Source organism: Nyctibius grandis, chromosome Z (genome assembly GCF_013368605.1).
Source record: "Nyctibius grandis isolate bNycGra1 chromosome Z, bNycGra1.pri, whole genome shotgun sequence".
Taxonomy (NCBI): domain Eukaryota; kingdom Metazoa; phylum Chordata; class Aves; order Nyctibiiformes; family Nyctibiidae; genus Nyctibius; species Nyctibius grandis.
The window spans coordinates 47566759-47592513 of record NC_090695.1 but is presented as its reverse complement, the minus strand read 5'-3'; the positions used below and the strand labels follow the sequence as shown (position 1 = coordinate 47592513).

At 40.1% G+C, this 25755-nt stretch overlaps 1 protein-coding gene across 1 annotated transcript in view; it reads right to left on the bottom strand.

Annotated features, from left to right (window-relative positions):
• Positions 1 to 199: 199 nt before the first annotated feature.
• Positions 200 to 25755, bottom strand: part of LVRN (laeverin) — a 48309-nt gene continuing 22753 nt past the window's right edge. Inside the window, exons 7-20 of the mRNA XM_068423533.1 lie at positions 20493 to 20636; positions 20106 to 20171; positions 19905 to 19970; positions 18691 to 18860; positions 17178 to 17254; positions 14039 to 14178; positions 12495 to 12550; positions 11044 to 11197; positions 10080 to 10174; positions 9348 to 9455; positions 5369 to 5539; positions 2929 to 3069; positions 1605 to 1680; positions 200 to 346 (exon numbers count right to left, since the gene is read on the bottom strand). Of these exons, the coding sequence (XP_068279634.1) occupies positions 200 to 346; positions 1605 to 1680; positions 2929 to 3069; positions 5369 to 5539; positions 9348 to 9455; positions 10080 to 10174; positions 11044 to 11197; positions 12495 to 12550; positions 14039 to 14178; positions 17178 to 17254; positions 18691 to 18860; positions 19905 to 19970; positions 20106 to 20171; positions 20493 to 20636 (1611 nt within the window). The remainder of the gene's footprint in view (positions 347 to 1604; positions 1681 to 2928; positions 3070 to 5368; positions 5540 to 9347; positions 9456 to 10079; positions 10175 to 11043; positions 11198 to 12494; positions 12551 to 14038; positions 14179 to 17177; positions 17255 to 18690; positions 18861 to 19904; positions 19971 to 20105; positions 20172 to 20492; positions 20637 to 25755) is intronic.

Here is a 25755-nt window from a genome sequence, read left to right as displayed (position 1 = left end):
ATTAACTTAGATATAATATATCTCTCATTTCTTTTGCTGAATCCTTCTTTTACTTAGGTATTATTTTAGCCTGACTTTCCAGTTGGGAAGACAACCACAGGACTCATAAAAATGTGCTTTATCTTTAATTACATCTTAAAATGAGTACCAAAATGCTAGTGAATCACACTCTAAAATATACTGGAATTTGTTTTCCAAGTCAATCATCTACATTTTGTTGTAACCAGTTGGCAACTTTGATTAGCAGTTCTCTCCTTTCCATATTTTCAAATTTTGTAAACTCCAGTAGTAGAGTAGTAGCCGCTCTCTCATCCTCTTCCAGTGTAGCATTATAAAAAACCTGCAGCTGAAGAAATAAACACATGAGCTTAGTTCATGTAACTTCACTTGCAGCAAGCAACTGTGTAGCTGACAGATGCTTTAGACAGAGGTGCATAGAAAAGGGGGAGATGGCAGAGACCAAGGAGAGGATGGGGCAAGCTTAAGTGATTAACACTAAGGTGGGAAAGCGCCTTGCACATCAGGGATGTGCCCTTTTGTCATCCCTCTGAAAATCCTTTCAAATGCAGCCAACTTCACTAGTACTGGTGGTACCACACACCTTGTGCTGCCTGTTCTACAACCACAGAACAAGAAGTCTTTCATATCAGTCTAATGAGCAGAAGACGAGAGGACTGAAGAACAGCAAATAAATATGTGGGGGGGAGTGGGAAATGAACAAGAGAAATTAGATAGATGTCAGCACAACAACCAGCAGCCTAACATGCCAGGAGCTCAACTTTTAGTACATTTCCAGTAGACACCATGGCAAAGGTGATCCCTACAGACAGAGTGTAAAGGGAAAAATGAGACAGCTTTGATAATATTTATTGGGACTCAGTTCCAAACCTGAAGGTTAATTTAAAGGCTGGCACTGGGCTATTGCGTTTGCCATCCCAGGGAGTTAACGTGTCCCTAAAGAACAATAGGTGAAAAAGTTATAGCTCATGAATGTTCAAGAGAGATTTCTTCGATTTTAGGAGCTAAGTCTCTGAATTGCTCTCCTCATTAAGCATCCCTTCTCAGTTACTTGCTGTAGGCATGCATCAATCAACACCAAAAAAGGGAAGCAAAATTTTTCTTGCAATGAGAGATACTAGCAGTTCGGGGCTAGCACAGAGATGTGGATCACATGCAGACAGCACAACAGCTGAGCTATTGAGAAAAGAAAATAATATTTTGGGAAAGAATTTAGGGACACTTGGACTAGAGGCGAAATAACAAGAAAAGAGAATGAAACAAGCAGTGATAGTTACTAATTTGTCCCAGGCACTAACGTGGATTATTGTGGGGAATAAAATAAGACCACCTACAGCCATCTCCCATAGATTTCCACCCTTCAGCAGGTTTCTCAAAACCCATTCCCTTTTCCCAGATGTACAGCAGCCCAATCAGAAAATATTGTTCATGGGCTCGTCTGGGCTGCCGCACAGTCAAAAGGAAGCATAATTCCTCTCGATGTCTCAACACATAAACATTATACAATACATTCTATGATTTCTTTAAACCAGACCTGTATTTACAAACTGTCAATAAAGTTGAAACTAACTGCTTCTCTGATTTACCTCTTGGATCTGTATATCTGTATTGACAAATCTTCCCATGACTTTTAATACATCATGTAATAATTCCTTCCCATACCTGTAAAATTGAGATAAAGGTCCTTCAAACAGCATGTTAGCAAATATACTAAATTTAAGCTCATTTGAAAATACTCCCACTATTCTTATTGACCACGTTGGAGATACCAACTAAGCTGAAGGTTGCAATTATGTACTCTTTTTCCCCTTTTAAAGAAATATCATTAACATTCAATTTAGACATTTAGGCAGGATGAAGCATGTTAATTACCCTTCATTTTTACTTCCCAGAAAGATCTGGTATTTCTACTTCGGTAACATGAATTCTTTGCTTAAAACAGATAACCTTTGTGAGCCCATTCAGCCAAACCAAGCCAGAGAGGCTAACAAATAATGATTCTAACAATTTGGTATTTCTGTTGGTATCTTGAGAGTGGCATATAAATTAACGCCCACAGTATTCTTTTAGTTTGAAAATAATGGGTCAGTTTCCCAGCAAATTTCTTATCAGTATGGAACGCAGAAAAGCTCTCTACGGGAACAAGCTGGTGTGACACAAACCTTCTACAACTTGCCTTTTCTATCATTAGCAATACAGATACACATTTGAACGCTCCCAGATGGCTGGTCTTGGTTATGCTGTCACTAATGGCTCCCAATGGACTCCTCTGCCACCAAAGGCAGCAGGAATGTACTCTGTCACAGCCCTGCTGCTTTTCACCATTGCCAAGGAGAGAGTGAGTCTTTGAACAGGCATCAAAATACTTGCTTTGCTTGAGACAGGTAGCTCAAGCTCACGTGCAGTTTACCTGCAGGTAGTGCAGTGCAGGTAGGCTGGAGATGGGTTAGGACTTAAGTCAGGGAATAATACTGTAGTTGGTCCTTGCAGCGCTTGTAAACCTGTATGCTCCAACCTGCCATCTCTCCATACTCTCTTTGGAAAAGAGGTTACAATCTTACTGCAGCATTTTACACCCCCACTTGTGAAATGCTAGTGGATAAACCCATTTATAGAGTCCAATTTTCCAGGAAATTTAACACTTAAAAGCACTGAAACAGTCATGAATGGACTCATTTTTAAAGCATTCTGTGTCTGACATGAGCTCTTCTTTGACATTAAGCCCCGATCAGAGTTGAATCCTCTGAAAACCCTTCTCTGCGTACTTAAGGAATTGCATCAATCATTACAAAAAACCTATCTCTGGAAGGAAAATCTGCACCTGGATTTTACAGCTCAAACACAAAGATGAAGGAAGAAGCCAAAGAGCCACAGAAATAAAGGAAACCCAAAGCTGGTTGCTTACCATACCTTTCACTTAAAAGTGGCCAATTTTCCGTAACAAATTCCCAGGCTATACGGTGCCCAATACCCTTAGCCACCACATATGAGATGATGACTGAAGTACAATTGGAAGAAAATAATGTATGTCTGAGTCCATATTGCAAGTATCTGTTAGAAAAGAAGGTAATAATTGTACCTATCACTTGCTGTTACACAGTGATGATCTGGAAATATCATCCAGTTCAGGAAAATTCCCATCTCAACAAATACCAGAACACGGAAGGTTATACCAAAGTTGGTGTCACTCTGATCTGTGTATTCAGCTTGGGTTTTGTCCTTATGTTGGTGAAATCTCCCGTTCTTGTGCACTGACTCTCTCCGCTTCTCAGTAAAATGAGGGTGTAGCACATCAGGTGGGTATATGTGCTTTTCTTATCTGTGTTACAGAAAGATAATCAGTCCTACCAGACAACCCTGTGGAAGGGCGAAGTGCATCTCAGTTTCTGGAGACTCACTTTGCTGTGACACAGATGGAGCCTAGAGAGTGAGACAGCAGCAAGACACTCTGTTATGCAAATAGGACCTGTTTATAAGGTCCCCTATGACAAGACCCAACAACAAGGGGTCTTGGATGCTTTCATGGGGTCTAAGGCATGATTTCACAAGTATTTAAGGAACTATCTGCCAATGATGTCAGTGGCAGTGAGTGCCTGAATATCTTGAAAAAGTAAGTAACTATTCTCTTTGTTGCCTCAATGTATCACCTTGCACAGGACCTGTTTATAGGGTCCCCTATGACAAGACCCAACAACAAGGGGTCTTGGATGCTTTCATGGGGTCTAAGTCATGATTTCACAAGTATTTAAGGAACTATCTGCCAATGATGTCAGTGGCAGTGAGTGCCTGAATATCTTGAAAAAGTAAGTAACTATTCTCTTTGTTGCCTCAATGTATCACCTTGCACGTTCCTGTTTTCAAGGAGCAGTGTTAGAGAGTTATCTTCTCATAGGGTCTTGCAGGCAGCTGCTTTATAGTTGGAGTAGATGAGCTGGGTTTCTCCCATTTACATGCCACCAGCATGCTTAACAGAATGGACAAAACATACTGAGGGCCAAGAAAAGCCCAGCTTAACGTTCCTCACCCCAAAAGACTTTCAGGGTGGCATTTAGAAAAATAGATTGGCTTATCAGCTACTAAGGCACAGGGAGGAAGGAGGTCATCACAACTCCCTGAGCTTGCCAGCGACCAGTGCTAGCTTGTGCCAGTGAGAAAGTCAATAAAGGTCCATAGGTTAGATGGAAAATCAGTATAGCTGATGGGACATCACTTTGCAACACATCTTGCCTTCTTCTCAGGCATAGTTGTTCTGTCTTCTCAAATGACTACCATCACAAGAGAGGGTGGCTGGCACGAGAAACATCTCTGCTGCTTTCAGAGCTTTAGACCTATTAAGTGTATGCCACTTCTTGGATTATATTCTTTAGGCCATGACTGGCAAATTTTTGTCCTTTGATGAATCCTTTAGGTAATGTGGACATGACAGATTGTTCAGCTTCAACATCTTTTTGCTGATGAAGTGAAAAGATTTTATATAGATGCCAGTGAAAGATCATAAACACAGTATTCCAAACTGTGTTCAGGAAGCATTTAGACAACACTTTTAGATATATGGCTTAACTTTTAGGAGTTAGGAGTTAGACTTGATGACCTTAGTAGATCCCTTCCAACTCAGGATGTTCTATGATTCTATGAAGCTGGAAATTTAAAAAAACTACTTTTCAGTGTGAATTTGCACTTCAAATGGTGAACAGCTTGCTAACAAGTCTGTTTTCATTTTTGCCCTTAATGTGGGTGATCTGGCTTCCACACAGAGGCTAAATAGACTATGACACTAGTTTGGAAACAAAATAAGCAGAGGAGGAGTATGGGAAAATTATAAAAAATCATAAATGGTATGGAAAAATGTCAAAGCAAATTATTATAATTATGGTTACTTACAGTGCAGAGAGTCAGGGCAGCCAATGGGTTCCAAGTTAAAAAAAAACAACCATTAAATAGGTTTAAAACAAACCAAAAAGAAACATGTTTTCATACAACATGCAATTACATTATGGGTTGTGTTGCCATAGTCTGCTATAAAGCCTGAAGGTGTGATTTTAGTTTGAAAAGGTCACTAGATATATTGACAGAAGACAAGCCCGGTGTTAGACATGACACACTAGTTACGAGCTCGGGAAATTCCTTTCTCAGTAATTACCAGCATCTGGGATGTTATACCAGCAGAAGGATCATTTGCTTTGTCTGTTTATCATACTTTCTCTGTAAGAAAACTCCTAAGATTCTTCCAGTGGTCTATAAGACACATGCTTCTGGGGCAGGCAAACCTCCATCAGGTTTGCACAGTACAGTATTTGCTTTCTTATGATTTACTTCTATATACACAAAGATATACTTTGATCAAGGTCACCTGTAAAGTAACCATGATTCTTTGGCACAGCTCATGGCAGAGAGCAGGATGTCTTTATCTTCCTTTGTGGAGTCAGTATGGTTATACATTTCCCATGCAAAATTCCATTCTTTATCACTTCCCACTGCAACGCCATAGCAGCAGACCATTCTTCTAATTAAAAAGGGAATTCTGCAAAGCAAAATATGATTAAAAGGTACTGTGTTGTTGTAAAGTCAAAACCAGCAGTTAACGCATAACTGAAAACAAATGTTTATTTACAGGTAGAAGGTGCACAAGAAAGGAAATACAAAATAGCAGTCTAAATAAAGCTGGGAAATTTGAATGCTTTATTCATGATTTAAACATTTAAAAAGCATGCAGTTTAAAGGCAAACCAAATATGTTTTTTAAGTCAGTTGGGTCAAGCTATTTTGTGTACATACAGTGTCAATGCCACTCTTTCACATCACAGCCTAGGACATGGCTCACACCATTAAAGAGGGTACAGCTGCATATAAGCATCATCCCAGATGATAAGCCTTTTCAAAGTTTCTTCAGTGAATGCATCCAGTAGGAAGAACCATGTGCAGTGAAAATGGAAACAGAAGGGACATTTCTCCACGCAACACACAGACTCCTATTACTCCTACCCCAGGGGACAGTCCTCAACATGGCGATGAATTTCGTAACAGAAACTAAATGCAAACATTATCGGTGTAATACTCCATGTGCAAAGGCTGAACAGATAATTTCTGCTGTGGTAATGATGTGTCCCTGACATTAAGACAGTCAGCCCTTTCCAGTGATAGCAATGCATTCTACTCTGCAGGCTATCTGAAAACAGTTTAAATTAATGATACTTTGGACTAATTCTCTATAGGAGAATGGGTCCCATTGCTACAACATTGAACTCCCCAATGACATACTATTAGTCTGCTTACCATTACCCAAGACCCAGATTGTAAGTAGAAGTATAAACACTATCTTCCATTAGATCAGGAGATAGACTGGAAAAAACAGACAAGTTTCTGGTTTTCTGGTCAGAAAAGCCACTCTTCAGGCCCAAAACCAGAAGCAGCAAATTTGAATTTAAATATAATCTGAGAAAAATTCCTCAGAGTTTCACTAGACCATCCTAGAGAAAATGGGGATGATACCAGCAGAAAGATAAGACAATATTAGTCAGAAGAAAGGCTATATGACAGCAATCTTCAAAGCAAAAGGTAGCGACAGTCATTTATAAACTTTGGAAACTAAGTTTAGGGATGAGTGGGAGTGACAGAGAGAGTCAGGTGTTCTGGATGTCAGACATCACTTGTTAAGAAGCCAGATGCAAGGATTTTGATAGTCCTGTTGTGGGTGGGGGATTTCACTGGCATAATAACAGAAAGTGTGGGCATGTTTTATATTTACTGCAAAAAATAATTTGGATTCATTTACCTGCATATGTGCTGGAACACAGGGGATTTGCCACTGAGAATGATGCTTACTGAGATTGAGTGGTTATGTCAAGGTAAAGAATAGTCCTGCAAGGAATCCTTTTATGACAGATCTTATTTGAGTTACAGGGTCTAGTAATTTGTTTAATAATAATTTCATAACACTGCAGAAAGAGGCGGCGGTAGGGTGATAATAGGGTATACAGATAGTTAAAATCTTCTTTTCAAAATGCTTCATGAAAAGCTGCCTTGGCTGAAATACAACTATTTTGCTACTGCAGCAGTTCCAATAGTTTCAAGAAAATGTTGGTTACTGAGTATTAAATTGTGGTGGGTGAAGAGCAAATAGATAAGCTCTGTGTATCTTTTGGCTGCAGCTCTGATGTTCAGCATTCAAGGCAGGTTTTACGGGCAGCCTACTACTATGGGACACTGGTCCACTGGCTGGTGATATCTGTGGTGGCCCTGAAGTGGTTTATGTTGTATAGTTCACAGAGGAACTCACATTGTGGTCCAGAGGCACTTTGAAGCTTCAGGTTATGTTAGATGAGGGGAGGGGCTTATTAATCTTGATATTTTTTCTGGGAGTGGTTGTGTGGTTTGAGATGACTGGCCTGCCAGGATTCTTTCGTTTCTGGATCTTGGGGAAGATGCAAAAAGCTGCTGGGAAGAAGGGTGGATTAGTTTACGTCGTTTTCCTGGAGCCAATGCAGAGGGGACACAGGGATTTCTTAACTTTTAAGGGCAACAGCAGTATATGGTTAGCTTCAGCAAATAACTAAAATGTATAGCAACACTGTCCCTCCTTCTAGATTCATTTCCTTCTTTCAAAAGAAGACAAGCCAGTCACAGCACCATAAGAATACATTAATTTACACAAAAAAAAAAAAGAGTAAACCTGAGAAACTGGCTGGGAATCATAGCTCTTGGCTTGTTATCTCCATGGAACACATAAAAATGCACCGTATCAAGTCCAGTTAAGTTCTGCCAGGGACTGTTTGTAAATGTCCAGATGAAAGTTGATCACTTTATCTGAAAGGGAAAAGCATTACTCCCTTCCACAGATGTGAGACTCTTTCTGGGTTCCACATGTGGCAGAACAGCTATAGTGTGCTGTTACAAATTTTGCTCTCAGAATGGAGAACATAACAGCATCTAAAGGGATCTGTCTGTGAAATAGGAGTCAAAAGTTTATTGTGCCCTTTTCCTTTTCTATCCAGCATTTGAAAAGCCTCCTTTTTAACTGAACAGCAACTGTGATCTGTCATTTGAAACCTAAGAAGTTTTCTATCTATCATCTCCTATGTTTTTTTTCCTTAAAACACTATAATTTTTTTCATTTAATAGAATTCATAGTTGCATTTTTTTCCACACTTAGAGCCATGTGAAGTGTGAGGCTGTAAAGTTCCTTTGAACTTATCTCAGTGCCAGCGAAATTAATCTCCATCTAATTCAAATCAGCTAACATATTTCTCTTTTCAGCTCTTCAACACAAATAAGTTCTGTAACATTGCACCAGGAAAAAAAATATTTATTATTAATAGGGGAAGATAGGTTACTATTTCAAAAACAGCCTGAGAATACAGCACAGCATTGTTGCTTTTAGTGTGGGAAAGTAAGAATATTCTTTCTGGAATGTAACAATGTATTTTGGCTAGTTAAACTTTTTCAGTTTAAGCCCAAAAGCACAATTTAGTTTTTATGAGGATGATCACTACAAAGCTATGTAGAAAACGACAAACATAAAAATACAGGTTCAGTTTACTCAGCCAACTACATATATCAACAGAGATACAAGGAAAAGCAAAATATTTATTACAACTACAACAAATAAAAATAATAAACTTTAAATATTCACTCACCGGTGCCAATACTATTTGACTATTGCATAGGAAAACATCAAAAGAAAGAGGGAGGAAAAGAGAATAAGAATTTCAATACATTGTAAATTTTCTTTAACAACGCAATACTTGAATATAGAAAGTCTGATCCTGGTAGAGCCCAGACTCCATCCTCACAGACCAGAAACCTGACCACTAGGCTCTAATATCAGCATAAGAACTGACAGCTGTTCCCAGCACCTCTTCACATGAATACAGAACATGAAAGACAATTTGATGAGCTCACCACAGGCAGATGCCTGTATCATACAAACTTGTTTCACTCAGTATTGCTAAAAGCAGCTTAGGAACTGAGCTGATATACATGATAACCCTAAGGCTGTACTGCAGCAAAGTGACTGGACAATATGGGATATTAGCCCTGCTCTGAGGTTCACCTGTAATGTGGCTAAACAGATTTTGGTCTTAATGCAAAAATCTGCATCCTCCAGCCTGTAAAGTCTATGTAAAAGCAATAATTATGAAATCAACAGAAAGCTGGGAATTGGGGAAGAGGACAGGGCTGGGGGGCACAGTTAGGCTTAAATTCTGTCATTCTGTTGAGAAAGAAGAGCAGTGTACAGGAGCATTTCTCATTCTGCCTTCCCCATGTAAGAGCCCATTAACTTTCCGCCTCATTTACACATGCACACATCTAAGAGCACATTATCATTCTTACTTGTACTCAGGGTTGTCCATCCATTTAGCATACAGTTCAGACGACAGGTTCAAACAGTCTTGGAGGCCCAGCCAGCACGCTGTTGCAAAAAGTTTTTCCAAATATACTCTTTAAGAGAAGCCAAAATAGCAAGAATAAAAGGTATGTATTCCACATTTGGAGTACTTGAACCGTGCTTGACCAGCACAGTTTCAGCACATGATGCTGTTAACCGAGGAGAACCTCTACTAGAAACAGATGAGGTTTAATAAATATAAAAATTTAAACTACCAATAATGGTTTCCTGATATCAATATTCATGGACATTAGTGAGGCTACCAATGTACTATATTTTTTCTTAGTTTTTTGTGTGTTTTATATTGTGTTTAGTAGTTTTAAGAGACTATTTGCATCTAGTCCAAATCATTCTGACATTCAAGACTGTGGCTTCAGTAGCCTTGGAAAATGAACTATTTTAAAGTTTGAGTGATTGATCCATAAATCATGTCCGAAGTTCATTGCTGTCAGTTTTTCCCCAACTAGCAGCAGCCTGTTGAGCCTGTTTTCCCATAAACAAAAGCAACCACTCAGGTTATTAAACTACCATCTTTTATGCTCACTAAATAGACTGAAAATATCCCAGACAATTCTGATACCGCAGTTTCATTGGAGGTGTCATCATAAAATAACACACACTTATAGGACAGTAAAAATAACAATTCAATTACATTCAAATTAAAGCCGAACACTTACTGAGCAAAATAGTCATCTTCCAAAGCATCAACATTTTGACGAATAAAACCTGCATAATAATGGTATATTGGCAACATTCTCTTTAAAAGGTATTTCTTTTAAAAGAAGGGAAAGAAAAATTACTTTAATTTAGATGCAAGTTTTAATTTTACTGTATTTTTCTTTATTTACTCAGATTTATCCTAAAAATTTACCACTATTAATTTCTTGACAACACAGCAGATTAAAATAAAGCATATAAACTGGGTCTAAACTTAATACTCCTGTACATCCATTCAAACTGGGAAGTTACCATTTTACATCAGTAGGACCTTTGAACTCATTATGAAAGAAAACAAATGCTCACTCTCAGAGAAAAAGGTAGAAAAATAAGTTCTTCTCACATATTTTAAACATACCTTTACTTTAGGACTTAAGAGAACTACTATTGTGGGATTGCACTTTAAACAAAAGTGAAATCTTCTTCAAATAGGAGTCAAGAAAATAAAGGAGACAGTATTATCTTAGGTAGCTCAAATATGGGAGAGAATCATCTCATTTAGTATCCAAACCCAATTCCTTCTTTCTCTCCTTGAAGATGAACTGGAAGGCAGTACAAGCCACAGAGCACATACATTCTATATCACTTTTATACATAGCAGTGTTACTCTCATTCTTACTACTGACTATTTACTACTGACTGATAGCTGTATTTTCTGGATCCTCAGTTTTACAAAAAAAAAAAAATAGGATCAGGCTTAATATAAAGAATGTGAATAGATTTCTGCTTTACAGTAAGAATTGCTCATGATTGATATTTATCATTTACTAATACATACAAATAAGTTTATCCTGCTATTTAAAAAAAGTTGACAAAATCATGCAAAAGGAATTACAAGAACTACGACCCTTCATAGTCATCACTACATTCATTTTAGTCTGATTTAGGTCTAGTATCTTTGCTAACTAACAAAAAAGGTGATACCTTTAAAAGTGGATATACTTCATAGTTCTTCAGAGTACTTTCCAAATTTTCAGGTACTAGGTTTAACAATACCACATTCCATATGAAGAGTTCGTCTTCTCCAGCAAGGTACTTTGTTAGTTCAAGTGCTGTTTCTATCTGAATGTATCCAAACCTATTTGAAGATTAAAAAAACTCATACTTGATCATACCTATTCACATTAATTACCTACCATGAATTTCTGTTTATTTATGAAATTGACAATAAAACATCAGGATACTGCATGGAGAGTGACGTAGAAAAGAGGTTGAAAAAATAAATATAAAACCATGGTGCCTTTAAGAGCTGAACTCTCAAAACATTAATTACAGAGCACAGTGCCACTATCAAAGTAATAGGACAATCACAGCAGTAAGCATGGCAGTATGCAGACTGTATTCTGCTTGTGTCTGCAGGATACCGTATAGGCACATTTACAGCATGCGTCAGTCTCATTAGAACAAAATGAAGGAAAAGAGCACTGTTTTGAGTTATAATACATTTGTATTTTTACTGCTAAACAACGTATTTTCATTACAGGTTCTTTTGTGGAATATACATTATTGTAAAAATCAAACAATTTAATTCATATGCATGCTATTCTTGGAATTAACAACTTCAGCATGGAAACTCTGTGCCTGAGTGAGGAATAAGCAAATAATTCTTTCCCAATAAACCTCCAATTCAAGCCCCTCTCCTCCAGAACAGAAACATTTCTAGTGTGCTTACACAGGAGCACAGTTCTATTCCTCACAGTTACATTCCTAAATACATACTAGATTTGAGCTGTCTTATAAGAAAGGACATTTGTACAACAGGAGGAATGGGTATTTCTACTTCTTCCTCTCAGAGCTACCTCCACAGGCTCTGAGGGGGGGAAGTATGCTTTGACCACCTCCTCCCTGAGGTGTCTGTCATAGGTGTCTGATGCTTTTGAGATCTCTGGTATGTTTGAGGCACAGACATATTTATTGCTTCTTCAGCTCCCTACAGTACTGCTGACGTCTCTGGCACCACAGACATGAACAACCAAGTCACCCATCAGCAACAGAAATGAAAGAGATATTAAGAGTGATGCAGGACAGCGTAGCTGAGATAGATAGCCCAGAATAAATTAAGGAAAATTCAGAGCGCTCATTCAGAATATTTTTTCCGTTACAACAAATATAGGTTAGTCCCTAAAAAAATAATGACAGTGCCATTATTTAAAATATTTCCTAAGAGCTGGAACAAAAGTTAAAAGGAATTTTGAAAGAAATCACTCAGCACTGACAGAAGAATGGATTAAATACTTAACTCCCCCACCATTTTGTCAAAACAGCTGTTGTTCTTTTGAGACACATATGTGCAGGAATGAATGAAGCAGAAGTAGCAATGTAAGTGCAATCATGTAGTTTAATCATTTTCTATGACATATTTGAAACATACTTACTGTGTCAATGCAAAAATATCATCTAGCAGCTGGAACCTGCTGACAGCGGGAATAGCCTGCAGAAAGCATTCACATGGTGTTAATAGATCTAAACATGTCATTAAGAGTTTAAAAAACGTTTAGTACATTTCAGAAGGATAAGACAAGACCCTAACAGTTTTTCTAAGCTGAAATCTTCTGCAAAACATCATAAAATGGATTCTGCATTTTAAGGTGAAACTATGTATGTGATTTTAGGGATTTTTGTATATATAAATATATAAACATACAGCTACATAATATATTTTTATATATAAATATACAGCTACAGTCATTAAGCATGGAATTTCAAGACCCCTCTTACTTGCATGCTGTAATGAAAATTAAAATATGGAAACACTACATTTCCTAAAAATGTCCTAGTTGTATTGTTTTCATACATTTTTTCCTTTTGAGGCTTCAGTTCACAACACGTACTCAGATTAGTCCAGAGCAGAGTGTTCAGCACTATCATGAATTAAATGACCAAGGCAGAGCCGTAGGTGAACCCCTGCCTACAGCTTGCGCTCTCACGAGGACTGCTGGTCTCTCCTCCTCTCCTCCCTGCTTCTGTGCCCCTTCGGCTCGGCCACTGCTCGAGCGAACCTTCCCACTGACCAGTGCCAAAAAACGGCCCCAAGTCAGCACACACCTCATTTCCTGCTGACTTAGATTTGCTGTGAAAGAAAAAAGCCTAGAATAAAGGAAGACAGTGTGCTGTAGAAAGGTTTAACCACACTGCGTAGTCCAGACCTTCTGGAGAAGGCATCTGACTGCACTGATTACTATTACGCTGAAAGCTTAAACTTTCTCACTGTTGTTACCAAAACCAATGAGCTGAGATTACTACTGGAGCCTCTGGGTCGCTCTACAGTTAGGCAACATTAAATACTATGGAACCCCATATATAACCACACGTATAGGCTGTTCTGTACCGCTTTCACCTTCAGCCCAAGCTGTGACAAGTCAGAGGTGGGATGAAATCTACTCTGAGTTACAGTGTCCAAAGAGAACTGAAAGAGCCCAAGTAGAACTGATTGGAACTTCTTTTCTAAGAAAAATATCCACCAAAAAAAAACCACCACCCAACCGAAAAACCCAAATCAGACGATTTTCTTTTTTGAAATTTCACTGGCAGAAATATTGTGCTTTGAGGAAATGTGGAAATAAAAAGCTTTCTCCCAGCTTTCCTTCTTCATGGTTACCTAATAGCAGGCAAAGCTCAGTAACACATGCGTACCAATAACTCTTTGAGTGAAATTTGACAAGACAACTTTGAAGACAGAATGCCATCTCGTGTAAAGTTATTTTTCATGCTTATGTGAAACTATTTGGGCCTGTTCCTCTTCCACTTTGGAAGGCTGCCAGTGACTTTAGTGGTGCAATGGTGGATGATTTCTTCTTATGTGATATGTGAGTTTCTCATTATTCCAGGTTTTCATCAATGTGATTACTGGTAAGAACTGCAAGAAGAAATACACGGAAAGAGTCTGTTTATAAGCTTGAGAAAACAAATATGATCTTACCTTTGGATCATTTTCAAGCAAGCGTGCTAATCTTTTTAAGTTTACTTGATCATAATTCACTCTGTAGTATCCACTTAAATTTACATTTAGCAGAATCCAGTCATATTCTGACTCCGATACTTGCATTTCAGGAAACGCTTCTGTAAAGTGACATTAAAATGTATCATTTTATTTTCTGTGCACTGTTTAATTCTTCTTGAATTCATAAACCCTGGACTTGGCACTCCTCTGAGATCTGAGACACAAGTTTGAGGTTGGACTCAAAGAGAATCTCCCAGAAGCTCACTGCTTTTGTGATCTCTACTCTGCACAGCAGAAGAACTTCAACAAACAACAGAACCCTCAGGTACAGAGCACCTTGAGATGGCAAAGGAGAGGCTGCAGACCCACTTTGCTCCTACTCTTTAGCTTGTAGGCAGCTGGAAGAGTTCAGAAAGGTTACCCAAGAATAAACAGTCTGGATGAGAAGCAACACCCTCACATGCCTGCTGCAGGGCACACACTCCCCGCACGCCTGCTGCTCCCAGTGCTGCTCCAAAACACAATGCTCAGTACCTTACGGAAGAACTGACCACCTAGCAGTAGTCACATAAACAGAGATCAAGGAAAGCAAAAGAGCTAAGTTTATGCAAGATACAAGTCATGGAAAAGTTTCACTTCAAATAAAATAGGTCTGTAGTCCTTTTGAGTTACATGACTCACTAAAGGCCTCCTTCTGCAGTCTGATTTCATCTCACTACTACCTACTTTACGTATGCTTGTCTGATTGCTTGCTCCTGACAGCCTACAGTACATCTGAAGGAGCCAGTGCAGCCTTGAAGGTTTTAAGCTGCTTCATCAGAAGAGGATTCAAATGCTGCTTTAACTGGCTATGATCATCCTGATTTAAGAAGGCAAACTCTCTTAAGACAATAAAGCAATATTGGTGAGTAGTCTAGACCCAGCACTGCTTTACTCTGAACAGAAGACTGAGATTTCAATGTGTTTTGACAGAGCAAGTACTACAGGATTCATCCTCAGTCATCTTCACAAGTTAAATGAGGCAGAAAAGTGGCACACGACAGATACTGGCTTGACTGTAAAAACAGTGTGGGTGGGTCGAATATGGCACTCGCAGTACTTCCCCTATAATGGCATATTGGTTCAATGCTCTGCTCATCATGAAGAGCACTTTCAGACACGGCTAAAATAGCAAAACTATGCTCCTCCACCCCCAGTCTGAGTGAAACATGTTCTACCTAACAGCACCATTCTCCTAGTGTGTCTTTTGTTGCTGCACAGACATCTCACTCAGGGACAGTGACCAACACAATGATATGGGCAGAAGCTAAGTACGCAGACTTTGCCTGAGGAGCTCTAAACCAACAGGACAGGCTTTTAACACTGTACAGTGCAGCACTGAATGAACACACTTGGTTGCTGGCAGCAGCTCAGCTTGGTACTTGGAGTTTAATTTAACCTGTTTAGAAGTAAGATAAGTTACCTCCTGCAGAGCTCTTTGCAGCAAAAATACACATACGCGAAATCACTTTTGAGATGTTTCCTCTTTATTTACCGTTATGCCACTTCAGAAAGTATCCCAAAATTCAGGTTAAAACCGTACTTGTACCAAATCCCTCATTTTCATTTACCAAAACCAATCTGATGAATACCTCTGAATGACAACATAACAGTTCTCCCCTAGCAGCCACTTCAGTCTCACAGGAGCAAAATGGTAACTGAATTTAAAATGACCCTTAACATTTCTACCTTTGTAAGAAACCGTTTGGTTTATTTATGCATCAAAAAGTCAAAAATAAAATTATTATTTTTTTAATCTTAAAATGTGAATGTAAGTTCCTTGACTGAATAGTGTCTGGTAAGTTTGATACACGGCTTTCAAATACAAGTAGAATGTGTTTTAAAGACTGAATTTGTACTTTATCATAGTCCTTCAGGCAGATGCAACATGATGGGCTTTTTTCATAACTTCTGTAGCTCTTAAGTCACATGATGGGTCAGGAAACGGAATTGGTATCTCTTCATAAATACAAGCTTGGCACATGACACTAGTCCTTCCAAGCAAGTTCTCCCTAACGATTCTTTTCCGCAAATGTTCTAATTTTTCACATTGGCAATCACTGGTTTATTTAACTTCAAAACATTCAGAGGAATAAACATCCACTGTTTGCTTATTTACTTTTCCATATACTGTGAAATGACCACTCAAGCTATCTTATTGCCTAAAAAAGAGGGAAAGTAGCTTTTAACCACTGCAAACGCAGGGTGGAGAGCTGCAATACGCATACAGTATATTGCAGTTTTGCTCTTAAGCATTCCACAAACACATCAGTCTCTGCTTCTCCTTGTAACTGATTCAAAACCTGATGGAGATCATGACTGACTTGCAAAGAACAATGATTATCCCATTCTAATGATTACATTTCTTCTTTCTCAAAAAAATATAGCTGTTTATTGGAAAGCACTGAGATGAGAAATAACTGAATTTTTTATTTGATTAGAGATGCCCATAAACTCACTTTTCCATTATAAGCCTTTGAAACTTTTTAAAATGCTGCTCTTTTGACAAGAGTATTTTTGCATTTAATTTGCATAAACAAATTAAATTAAACAGTGTTGAAAATACTCATTTTCTGTTTTTACAGATATACATGTGTGACAAGGTTGGATCACTTCACACAGCTGGTTTTAATTTTTTCAGTCTTGTATCTACTGCTTCAGCTGATCATGTTCTGGTACATCACAGCTGAGATCCTACCTATACTCAAAAGCTGTCATTAACATCAATGGGATCTGCTGGGGTAAGAATAATACAGGTATGAGGAGCTAGGAGTTTGGATTTGTGTACAAAATGACAAAATGAAAATTATCATGGAAATCTCTACTCATAATATGCATTCTACCATATTTTTAAAAACCTACACGGAAGTTTGATGCAACATAGGAAAAAAAAACATATTAACCTATTTGAAAATCTGTTGCTATTGTAACATAAAATTAGCACAACAGATAAACATAGACATTTCTGTAATAACGTTTTATGTCCCAATTCAATTCAAATATATTCTCTGATTATACAAGAGTTAGGTGTGTTTTTATCAGCTTGGTTTTAGCATGTGTGAACAAATACATTACTTACTGCTGCTTTTATCTAGCCACATTAAAGGTTGTGATGATCCATTTCTCATCCAAGAAATAGGAATAATCCACGTGTTACTTAACAAAAAAAGAGATAATATAATTAATTCTTATGCTTAAAAGAAACCCTCTAAGCTGATGCTAAACTAGATTGCAGATGAGTTGCCTTCTACAAGAATATCCATCTACCTTCTCTCCTCTTTCTTTGATGCACAAAACCTCATCAGATGGTGGTACTTATGCTGGATCAGCACTTAGGTTCATCAAAGATAAGGGAGTTTTAGCATGGCTTTAAATAGGCACTCATATCCAGAATATTGTTCGATGCTAGGTATTTGAATACCACTGTACCTCTGTGCTCGGGCTTTCCTTCTTCAGGCAATAATTTTATTCTCCTCACTTATTACACTTCACCCTATTTCTGGAGAATGTAGAGCTCCTTTTCAGAAGGTATCTACTAAAAAAGGCCCCAGGCAAGCAATACGACTGTAATTCTGACAACTGTAATTTCCTTTCTGAGGGAATGTAAAACTCCTGGCAAAAACAGACGAAAGCTTCAAAACCCTGAAAAATTCTGTAATACTTGTCCTGGATTTTCTTACATTCACATGGTATTGCCTCTTGCTAACTACAGCAAAGGACTTAACATTTGTAACTTGGAACTCCTTATCTGAGCTAACCAAAAACGATGAATGGACTAATGCTCTGCAATTCCTGGAGCTTGGGAGCAAAGGAAACTCTGTGATTCTCATCAAAAATTTCTTTTGGCTGTCTGTATGACCAGCAGCAGCAGCCAGGGAAAAACTGCTTTGGTTTTTGCTGTCCTTTATACTTACTCCCTGGCTGAGAACTCATCTTATGGGCCCTGTCTATGCATCTCAATGCTCATGACAACTGCTGAACTTCATGAAAGTTCAAACTCTAGCCATGAGTTTCCAAAGTGGGTGACCAAAGGCAGCTCCTTCTACCACCATTTTTAGGCATCTAAATAAGCAGCACAGCTTTCAAAAGCACCAAGCACTTGGCAATGCTCACTGACAGGAACTTCAGAGCTGCATGTCAGGTACTCCGCACTTTCTGAGAAAGGGGTCATAAGTACTTAAATGCAACCCCTTTATCCTTGCCAAGCAGAAGAGACTGGGAATACGTGCACTGGAAAGAAGCTACTGCATGGTTCATCCAGGTTCCCAGTCCATACAACTGAGGGATGAGGAAAGAAGAAAATGCCACAAAACTCCTGCCCTGCCACCTATTCATGGCCTGTGTCTGTCCTTACAAAGCCATTATGCAGCTGGAAAAGTCACTACTCCAGAGGAAAGAAACCTTTTGGCAAAACAAGCGGCTTGCAGGACTACTGCAAACTCCAGTCTCAAACAGATTTCACTGGACAGCTCGTGACAAGAAAAAACATAAAGTTAAAAAATCAGATGGTCAAAACATAATGTCCTAACTGAAGAAAATGTCCTGCAAAAAATACGATATAAACATACAATAAAAATGCAAGCTAAACATACTTGTAAGCATCAGTACTGTTTTCATTCTTTTTACTAAGAAATTGTTCCTGACTGATTGTGCCAGTGGTTAGGTTTAATGTTAAAACTGGAAACCCATTTTGGCATGTCCAGGAATCCATTATTTGTTTTACAGATGCTGGCAACTGAACTTCATCCTGTGCATCTATGACCTGCAAGAGAAACAGGAATTAGAAATATTTACAACAAACAGGTACTCACTGATATTGCTTCAGCAACACTCTGGGGGTTTTTCTAACATATTAGAAAAAATATAACTGCTTAGCAGTTTGCTGGTCTTTGATTCATGCAAAAAAATCAATGAAACTAAGTCCAAAGGACATTATTAACATTACAATAAAGACAGCATAAGCCTTTTTAGGAATTATGAAATACCGAGATGACATTTTTCATTCTTATAACCTGACTGCTAACCTTTCTTTTTAGTGTTAACATACTTATACCCCTGTATGGCTATGGCAGACTTGATTTGTTAATTTCATTCAAACAAAGCTGCCAGAACACAAAGATTTTTAAGTGACTACCTAATGAACAAACTGAATAGTAAAGACAAATTGAAAAAAGATACTAAGCTAGAGTCCTAACTAGTGTGAATTGGTACAGTCTGTGTTGGCTTAAGAGATGTGACAGCCTTGCATATCTGAAATCGTGGCACTCTCGTTCTTAACCTAAGACTGAGTCTGCAACACAGTGGAAGCCTTCTTTACAGGAACAGGAAAGTGGAATTTTTAAAAATAAACTTATTATTAGCACCTGTTTCTGCCAAAATCAGCAAAGGGTGAAATGCTGAGCTACTGCCCTGGGTATAGACTTTGCTGGATCTGTGACATATCAGCATCTTTGATCGTCAAGCCCAGAGCATCACACACTGATTTGGCAAAACTTAAGCTCCAGAAGAATAGAATATGCAATTTCATGTAGGCTTAGGCAATCTCCATGAAACCCAAAATTCCACCTGGCCCTGATTTCCCATCTCATCTCTCTAGTCCTTGTACTTAGCTCCACTGATCTCAGGTGCAGTAAAGCAGCCAAATAAACACTTTTGAAGACAAAGTGCCAGCAAAGCAAATTTTATGCAAGAGAAAGACCGCACTAGGGATAGCCAAATTCCAGTGCAGTCTTCTACAAATAGTATATGCCCTAAATTTGGACTGTGTCAAACACCAAAGCAAGAATACTAGAGATAAAATGAGTACCATCTGTATGTGGGTCCAGAGATCATCTTGGTTAGCATTTGAGAAGGAAAATTCTTTCAGATACGACTGTACGGAAACAAACAGAAGCATCAGAATTCATGTGGGTTTAATGAAAAACATTAGCAAGACAAACAGCAATTTGTACATTTGTCATTTTCAAGCTCATAAATCAAGATGAAGGCGTGAGTTTTTCAAACTTACAGTAACTGCTCTGATAAACAACTTCTCAGTCAGGAAACCAGACAGCATCCAGGTAATAGAAGCCCCCTGAAGTACAAAAAAAGCTATGAGAAAACATGAATTCTTCTTGTAATTATTATTGCAGTATTTTTTCAAACTATGCTCCAAAGAAGTTAGTCAGGCTACTCCTACGCTTCATATTTCACAGACATTAAGAATGTTTTCACCATTTCTGTCACAGCCAAATAGATATGAAACATCCAATAAAATTGTGTGTGCAGCAGAAACAAATTTTGAATGACAAAACAAACTACAAAATGCATTGTGATTTAACAATTTCTCTCAAAGCTACTTGGTACCATTAGTTTAGAATATATAAGAAATGTGAAGAATTTTATATTTTTTAACCTTGTTGTACGTGATGCTGTCAAACAGAGACATTAAAGAAAATGAATCTTTGATCTTGTCTTCAGTCTCTGACAGTGATCGAATTCCTATTTCATTGTCTTCCCTTAAGACAGGTTGTACAACATGATCATAAAAGATTTTATCCTGCAAGGAAAAGACAAATCTAAGTGAGCTGAAGAGAAAATACTTATTCTCAGGAGAGAACATATATTATGGGATCAGCACTAATAGAAATAGTCTGTCAATAAACAACAAATTATCCTTTTCCCTTTTCCCTAACTTTCCCATAAAGTAAAAGAGACCATACACCCAATCCTAACATTTTCCACATGCCACATTAGTAATCAGGGAAAATTTTACATCTGAGAAGACTGAGGGCTTGGGCCTGACAGTTACAGTGTAATCCTCAGGGAAAAATAAGTCAACTATGTTAAAGAGCAAATGAACAAATATTGAAAACTGAAAACCTGTATGTCATCTACATCTGTATGTCATTAATATGGCAGCGTTTTCCTCCTAAATTCTCTGTTTCTCCTCCTGCAACCCTGAGCAATAACCTAAAAAGTAAGCCACTGAGGGTAGCAAGGCTTAACTATGCAGCATTTCTGCTATTACCCGGTGAGAAATATGGAGCGAAAATGGCTCCTTTGGTGTAAATCAGTGAAGTTCTCTTTTTGTCAAATGATGACTCAGTCTCCCCCAGCTGAGTATCTGTCCTAAGACTGGATAGAAAATGCATCATTACAAAGGTAAAGAAAAAAACCTAAATTTTTAAAACACTGCAGGCCACTTTGAGCACTTCTGTTTCTCAAGGAGAAGAACACAGGCTTCCAGTTAATGGGATCAAACTTCTTGACCAATTTTTCTCCTTCTAAACAGCCAGTAAATTTAATTTTCAGGGTTCAATTTGTAAATAAGTGGTGATCAGTGGCACAAAGTCCAGTTGGAAGCCAGTAACTAGCAGTGTACCCCAGGGGCAAATATTGGGTCCAGTCCTGTTTAACATCATCATTAATGATCTGCATGATGGGGAAGGGGAACCTCAATCCGTCCCACTCCTACCAGTTTGATGTCAGGGCCAGCAATAGACACCCAGAGCCTGGAGAAGGATCACAGGTCAGCAGGAGAGTGCCAGAAGAGCAGCACAAAGGAATTCCAGCCACTCCATCCAGTAAGTCAGCTTCATCAGGGGCCCAACTTAAATGCCTCTATGCAAACACACGTAGCATGGGGAATAAACAAGAGCAACTAGAGATGTGCATGTGCCTGCAGGGCTATGATCTTACTGGCATCACGGAGACTTGGTGGGACGGCTCCTGTGACTGGAGTGTTGGAATGGAAGGATACAGGCTTTTTAGGGAGGACACGCAGGGGAGACGAGGAGGGGGTGTTGCCCTCTATGTCAATGACCAGCTGGAGTGCATGGAGCTCTGTCTGGTAATAGACGAGGAGCCGAACAAGAGCTTATGGGTCAGGACCAAACGGAGGGCAGGAACAGGTGATATTATAGTGGGGGTTTGCTACAGGCCACCCAACCAGGAAGACTGAGCAGATGAGGCCCTCTATAGACAGACAGGACTAGCCTCATGTTCACAAGCCCTGGTCCTCATGAGGGAACTTCAACCACCCTGATATCTGTTGGAAGGACAACACAGCTGGGCACAAGCAATCCAGGAGGTTCCTGGAATGCGTTGATGATAACTTCCTTCTCCAAGTGACAGAGGAGCCAATGAGGAGAGGTGCCATGCTGGACCTTGTTCTCATCAACAAGGATGGGCTGATGGGGAATGTGAAGCTCAAGGACAGCCCTGGCTGCAGCGACAATGACATGGTGAAGCTCAAGATCCATAGGGCAGCAAGGAGGGCACACAGCAAGCTCACTACTCTGCACTTCAGAAGAGCAGACTTTGGCCTCTTCAGGGACCTGCTTGGTAGAGTACCATTGGATAAAGCCCTGGAGGGAAGAGGGGCCCAGGAAAGCTGGTTAGTATTCAAGGACCACCTCCTCCATGCTCAGGAGCGATGCATCCCAACAAAGAGGAAGTCAGGCAAAAATGCCAGGAGACCTGCATGGATGAACAAGGAGCTCCTGGACAAACTCAGACACAAGAAGGAAGCCTACAGAGGGCGGAAGCAAGGACAGGTAGCCTGGGAGGAACACAGAGAAATTGTCTGAGCAGCCAGGGGTCAGGTTAGGAAAGCCAAAGCCCTGATAGAATTAAATCTGGCCAGGGATGTCAAGGGCAACAAGAAAAGCTTCTATAGGTACATTGGTGATAAAAGGAAGACTAGGGAAAATGTGGGCCCTCTCCAGAAGGTAACGGGAGACCTGGTTACCTGGAATATGGAGAAGGCTGAGGTACTCAACGACTTTTTTGCCTTAGTCTTCACCAGCAAGTGCTCCAGCCACACTGCCCAAGTCACAGAAGACAAAGGCAAGGACTGGGAGAATGAAGAACCACCAACTGTAGGAGATCAGGTTCAATACCATCTAAGGAACCTGAAGGTTCACAAGTCCATGGGACCTGATGAGTTACATCCACAGGTCCTGAGAGAACTGGCAAATCAAGTTGCTAAGCCACTATCCATCATTTTTGAGAAGTTGTGGCAGTCTGAAGTTCCTACTGATTGGGAAAGGGGAAACATAACCCTCATTTTCAAGAAAGGAAAAAAGGAAGACCCGGGGAACTACAGGCCAGTCAGCCTCACCTCTGTGCCTGGCAAGATCATTGAGTAGATCCTCCTGGAAACTACACTAAGGCATGTGGGAAATAAGATTACTGGTGACAGCCAACATGGCTTCACTAAGGGCAAATCATGCCTGACAAATTTGGTGGCCTTCTACGACAGGGTTAGAGCATTGGTCGATAAGGGAAGAGCAACTGACGTCATCTGCCTGGACTTGTGCAAAGCATTTGACACTGTCCCGCATGACAACCTTGTCTCTAAATTGGAGAGACATGGACTTGATGGATGGACCACTCGGTGGATAAGGAATTGGCTGTATGGTGGCACTCAAAGAGTTGCGGTCAATGGCTCGATGTCCAAGCGTAAACCAGTGATGAGTGGCATTCCTCAGGAGTCAGTATTGGGACCGGTGTTGTTTAATATCTTTGTCGGTGACATGGACAGTGGGATTGAGTGCGCCCCCAGCAAGTCTGCCGATGACACCAAGCTGGGTGGTGTGATCGACACGCTGGAGGAAAGAGATGCCATCCAGAGGGACCTTGACAGGCTTGAGAGCGGGGCCCGTGCAAACCACATGAATTTCAACAAGGCCAAGTGCAAGGTGCTGCACCTTGGTCGGAGCAATCCCAAGCACAAAGACAGGCTGGGTGGAGAATGGATTGAGAGCAGCCCTGAGGAGAAAGACTTGGGGGTGATGGTTGACAAGAAGCTCAACATGAGCTGGCAATGTGTGCTTGCAGCCCAGAAAGCCAAACTGTATCCTGGGCTGCATCAAAAGCAGCATGGCTAGCAGGTCAAGGGAAGTGATTCTGCCCCTCTACTCTGCTCTGGTGAGACCCCACCTGGAGTACTGCGTCCAGCTCTGGGGTCGCCAGCATAAGAAGGACATGGAGTGGTTGGAGTGAGTCCAGAGAAGGGCCATGAGATGATCAGAGGGCTGGAGGACCTCTCCTATGAAGACAGGCTGAGACGGTTGAGGTTGTTCAGCCTGGAGAAGACAAGGCTCCGGGGAGACCTCAGAGCAGCCTTTCAGTACCTGAAGAGAGCCTACAAGAAAACTGGAAGGGGACTTTTTACAAGGGCATGTAGTGATAGGATGAGGGATAGCAGTTTTAAACTGAAAGAGGGTAGATTTAGATTAGATATTAGGAAGAAATTCTTGACTGTGAGGGTAGTGAGACACTGGAACAGGTTGCTCAGAGAAGTTGTAGATGCCCCCCCCCGGAAGTGTTCAAGGCTGGGTTGGATGGGGCTTTGAGCAACCTGGTCCAGTGGAAGGTATCCCTGCCCATGGCAGGGGGGTTGGAACTAGATGGTCTTTAAGGTCCCTTCCAACCCAAACCATTCTATGATTCTGTGATTCTATGATGGGTCAGAGTGTACCCTCAGCATGTTTGTAGATGACACAAAAATGGGAGAAGTGGCTGCTACACCAAAGGGTCATGCTGCAATCCAGAGGGAACTGAGGAGGCTGGAGAAATGGGCTGACAAGAAGCTCATGAAGTTCAACAAGGGGAAGCGCAAAGTCCTGCAGCTGGTGAGGAACAACTCCAGGCACCTGTACATGCTGGGGGCTACCCAGCTGGGAAGCAGCTTTGTGAAAAAGGACCTGGGGACACGAAGGACACCATGTTGAACATGAGCCAACAATGTGCCCTTAACAGCAAACCAGGCTAATGGTATCCTGGGCTGCATTAGGAGGAGTATTACCAGCAGGCTGAGGGAGGCAATCCTTCCCCTCTACTCAGCACTGGTGAGGACACACCTATAGTGTTGGGTCCAGTGCTAGGATCTCCAGTAGAGGAAAGATGGAGAGCTACTAGAGAGATTCCAGCAAAGGCCACAAAGATGATGAAGAAGCCGGGGCATCTCTCCTGTGAGGAAATGCTGAGAGAGCTGGGATTGTTCAGCCTGGAGTAAAAAGGGCTCAGTGGGATCTCATCAATGTGCATAAATTACTGAAGGGAGGTTACAAGGAGGATGGAGCCAGGCTCTTTCCAGTGGTGCACAGTGACAGGACCAGAGGCAATGGGCACAACTTCCCTCTGAACATCAGGAAACACTTTGTCACTGTGAGGGTGACCAAGCGCTGGCACAGGTTGCCCAGAGAGGTGGTGAAGTCTCCATCCTTGGAGATATTCAAAAACCATCTGGATACAGTCCTGGGCAACTAGGTGGCCCTGCCTGAGCAAGGGGTTGGACCAGATGATCTCCAGAGGTCCCTTTCAACCTCAGCCATTCTGTCATTCTGTGAATGTGTAGGGCCCACAAAATGCACATGAAAGCCCTGTATTCTCACACTTGTGTAATTTACTCTGGATTTCCAAGGCACATTATATAACTGGAATTTATCAGATAGAATTACTGCCCTCTATTAAAATTTACTTTATGGACATACATAAAATGGCAACAGTTGATTTTTAGAAAGGCAAGCTTCTAAATGAAAAGATTAAAATTAAAAAGGAGACAAGGATTTATTTCCAATTTAAAATTTGGTGGCCTTTACACTTTTCAATGATACTAAAATACTGCATTAAAGAGAATAAAGTGAGCTGTTGTTGAAGTTCAAAGCAGA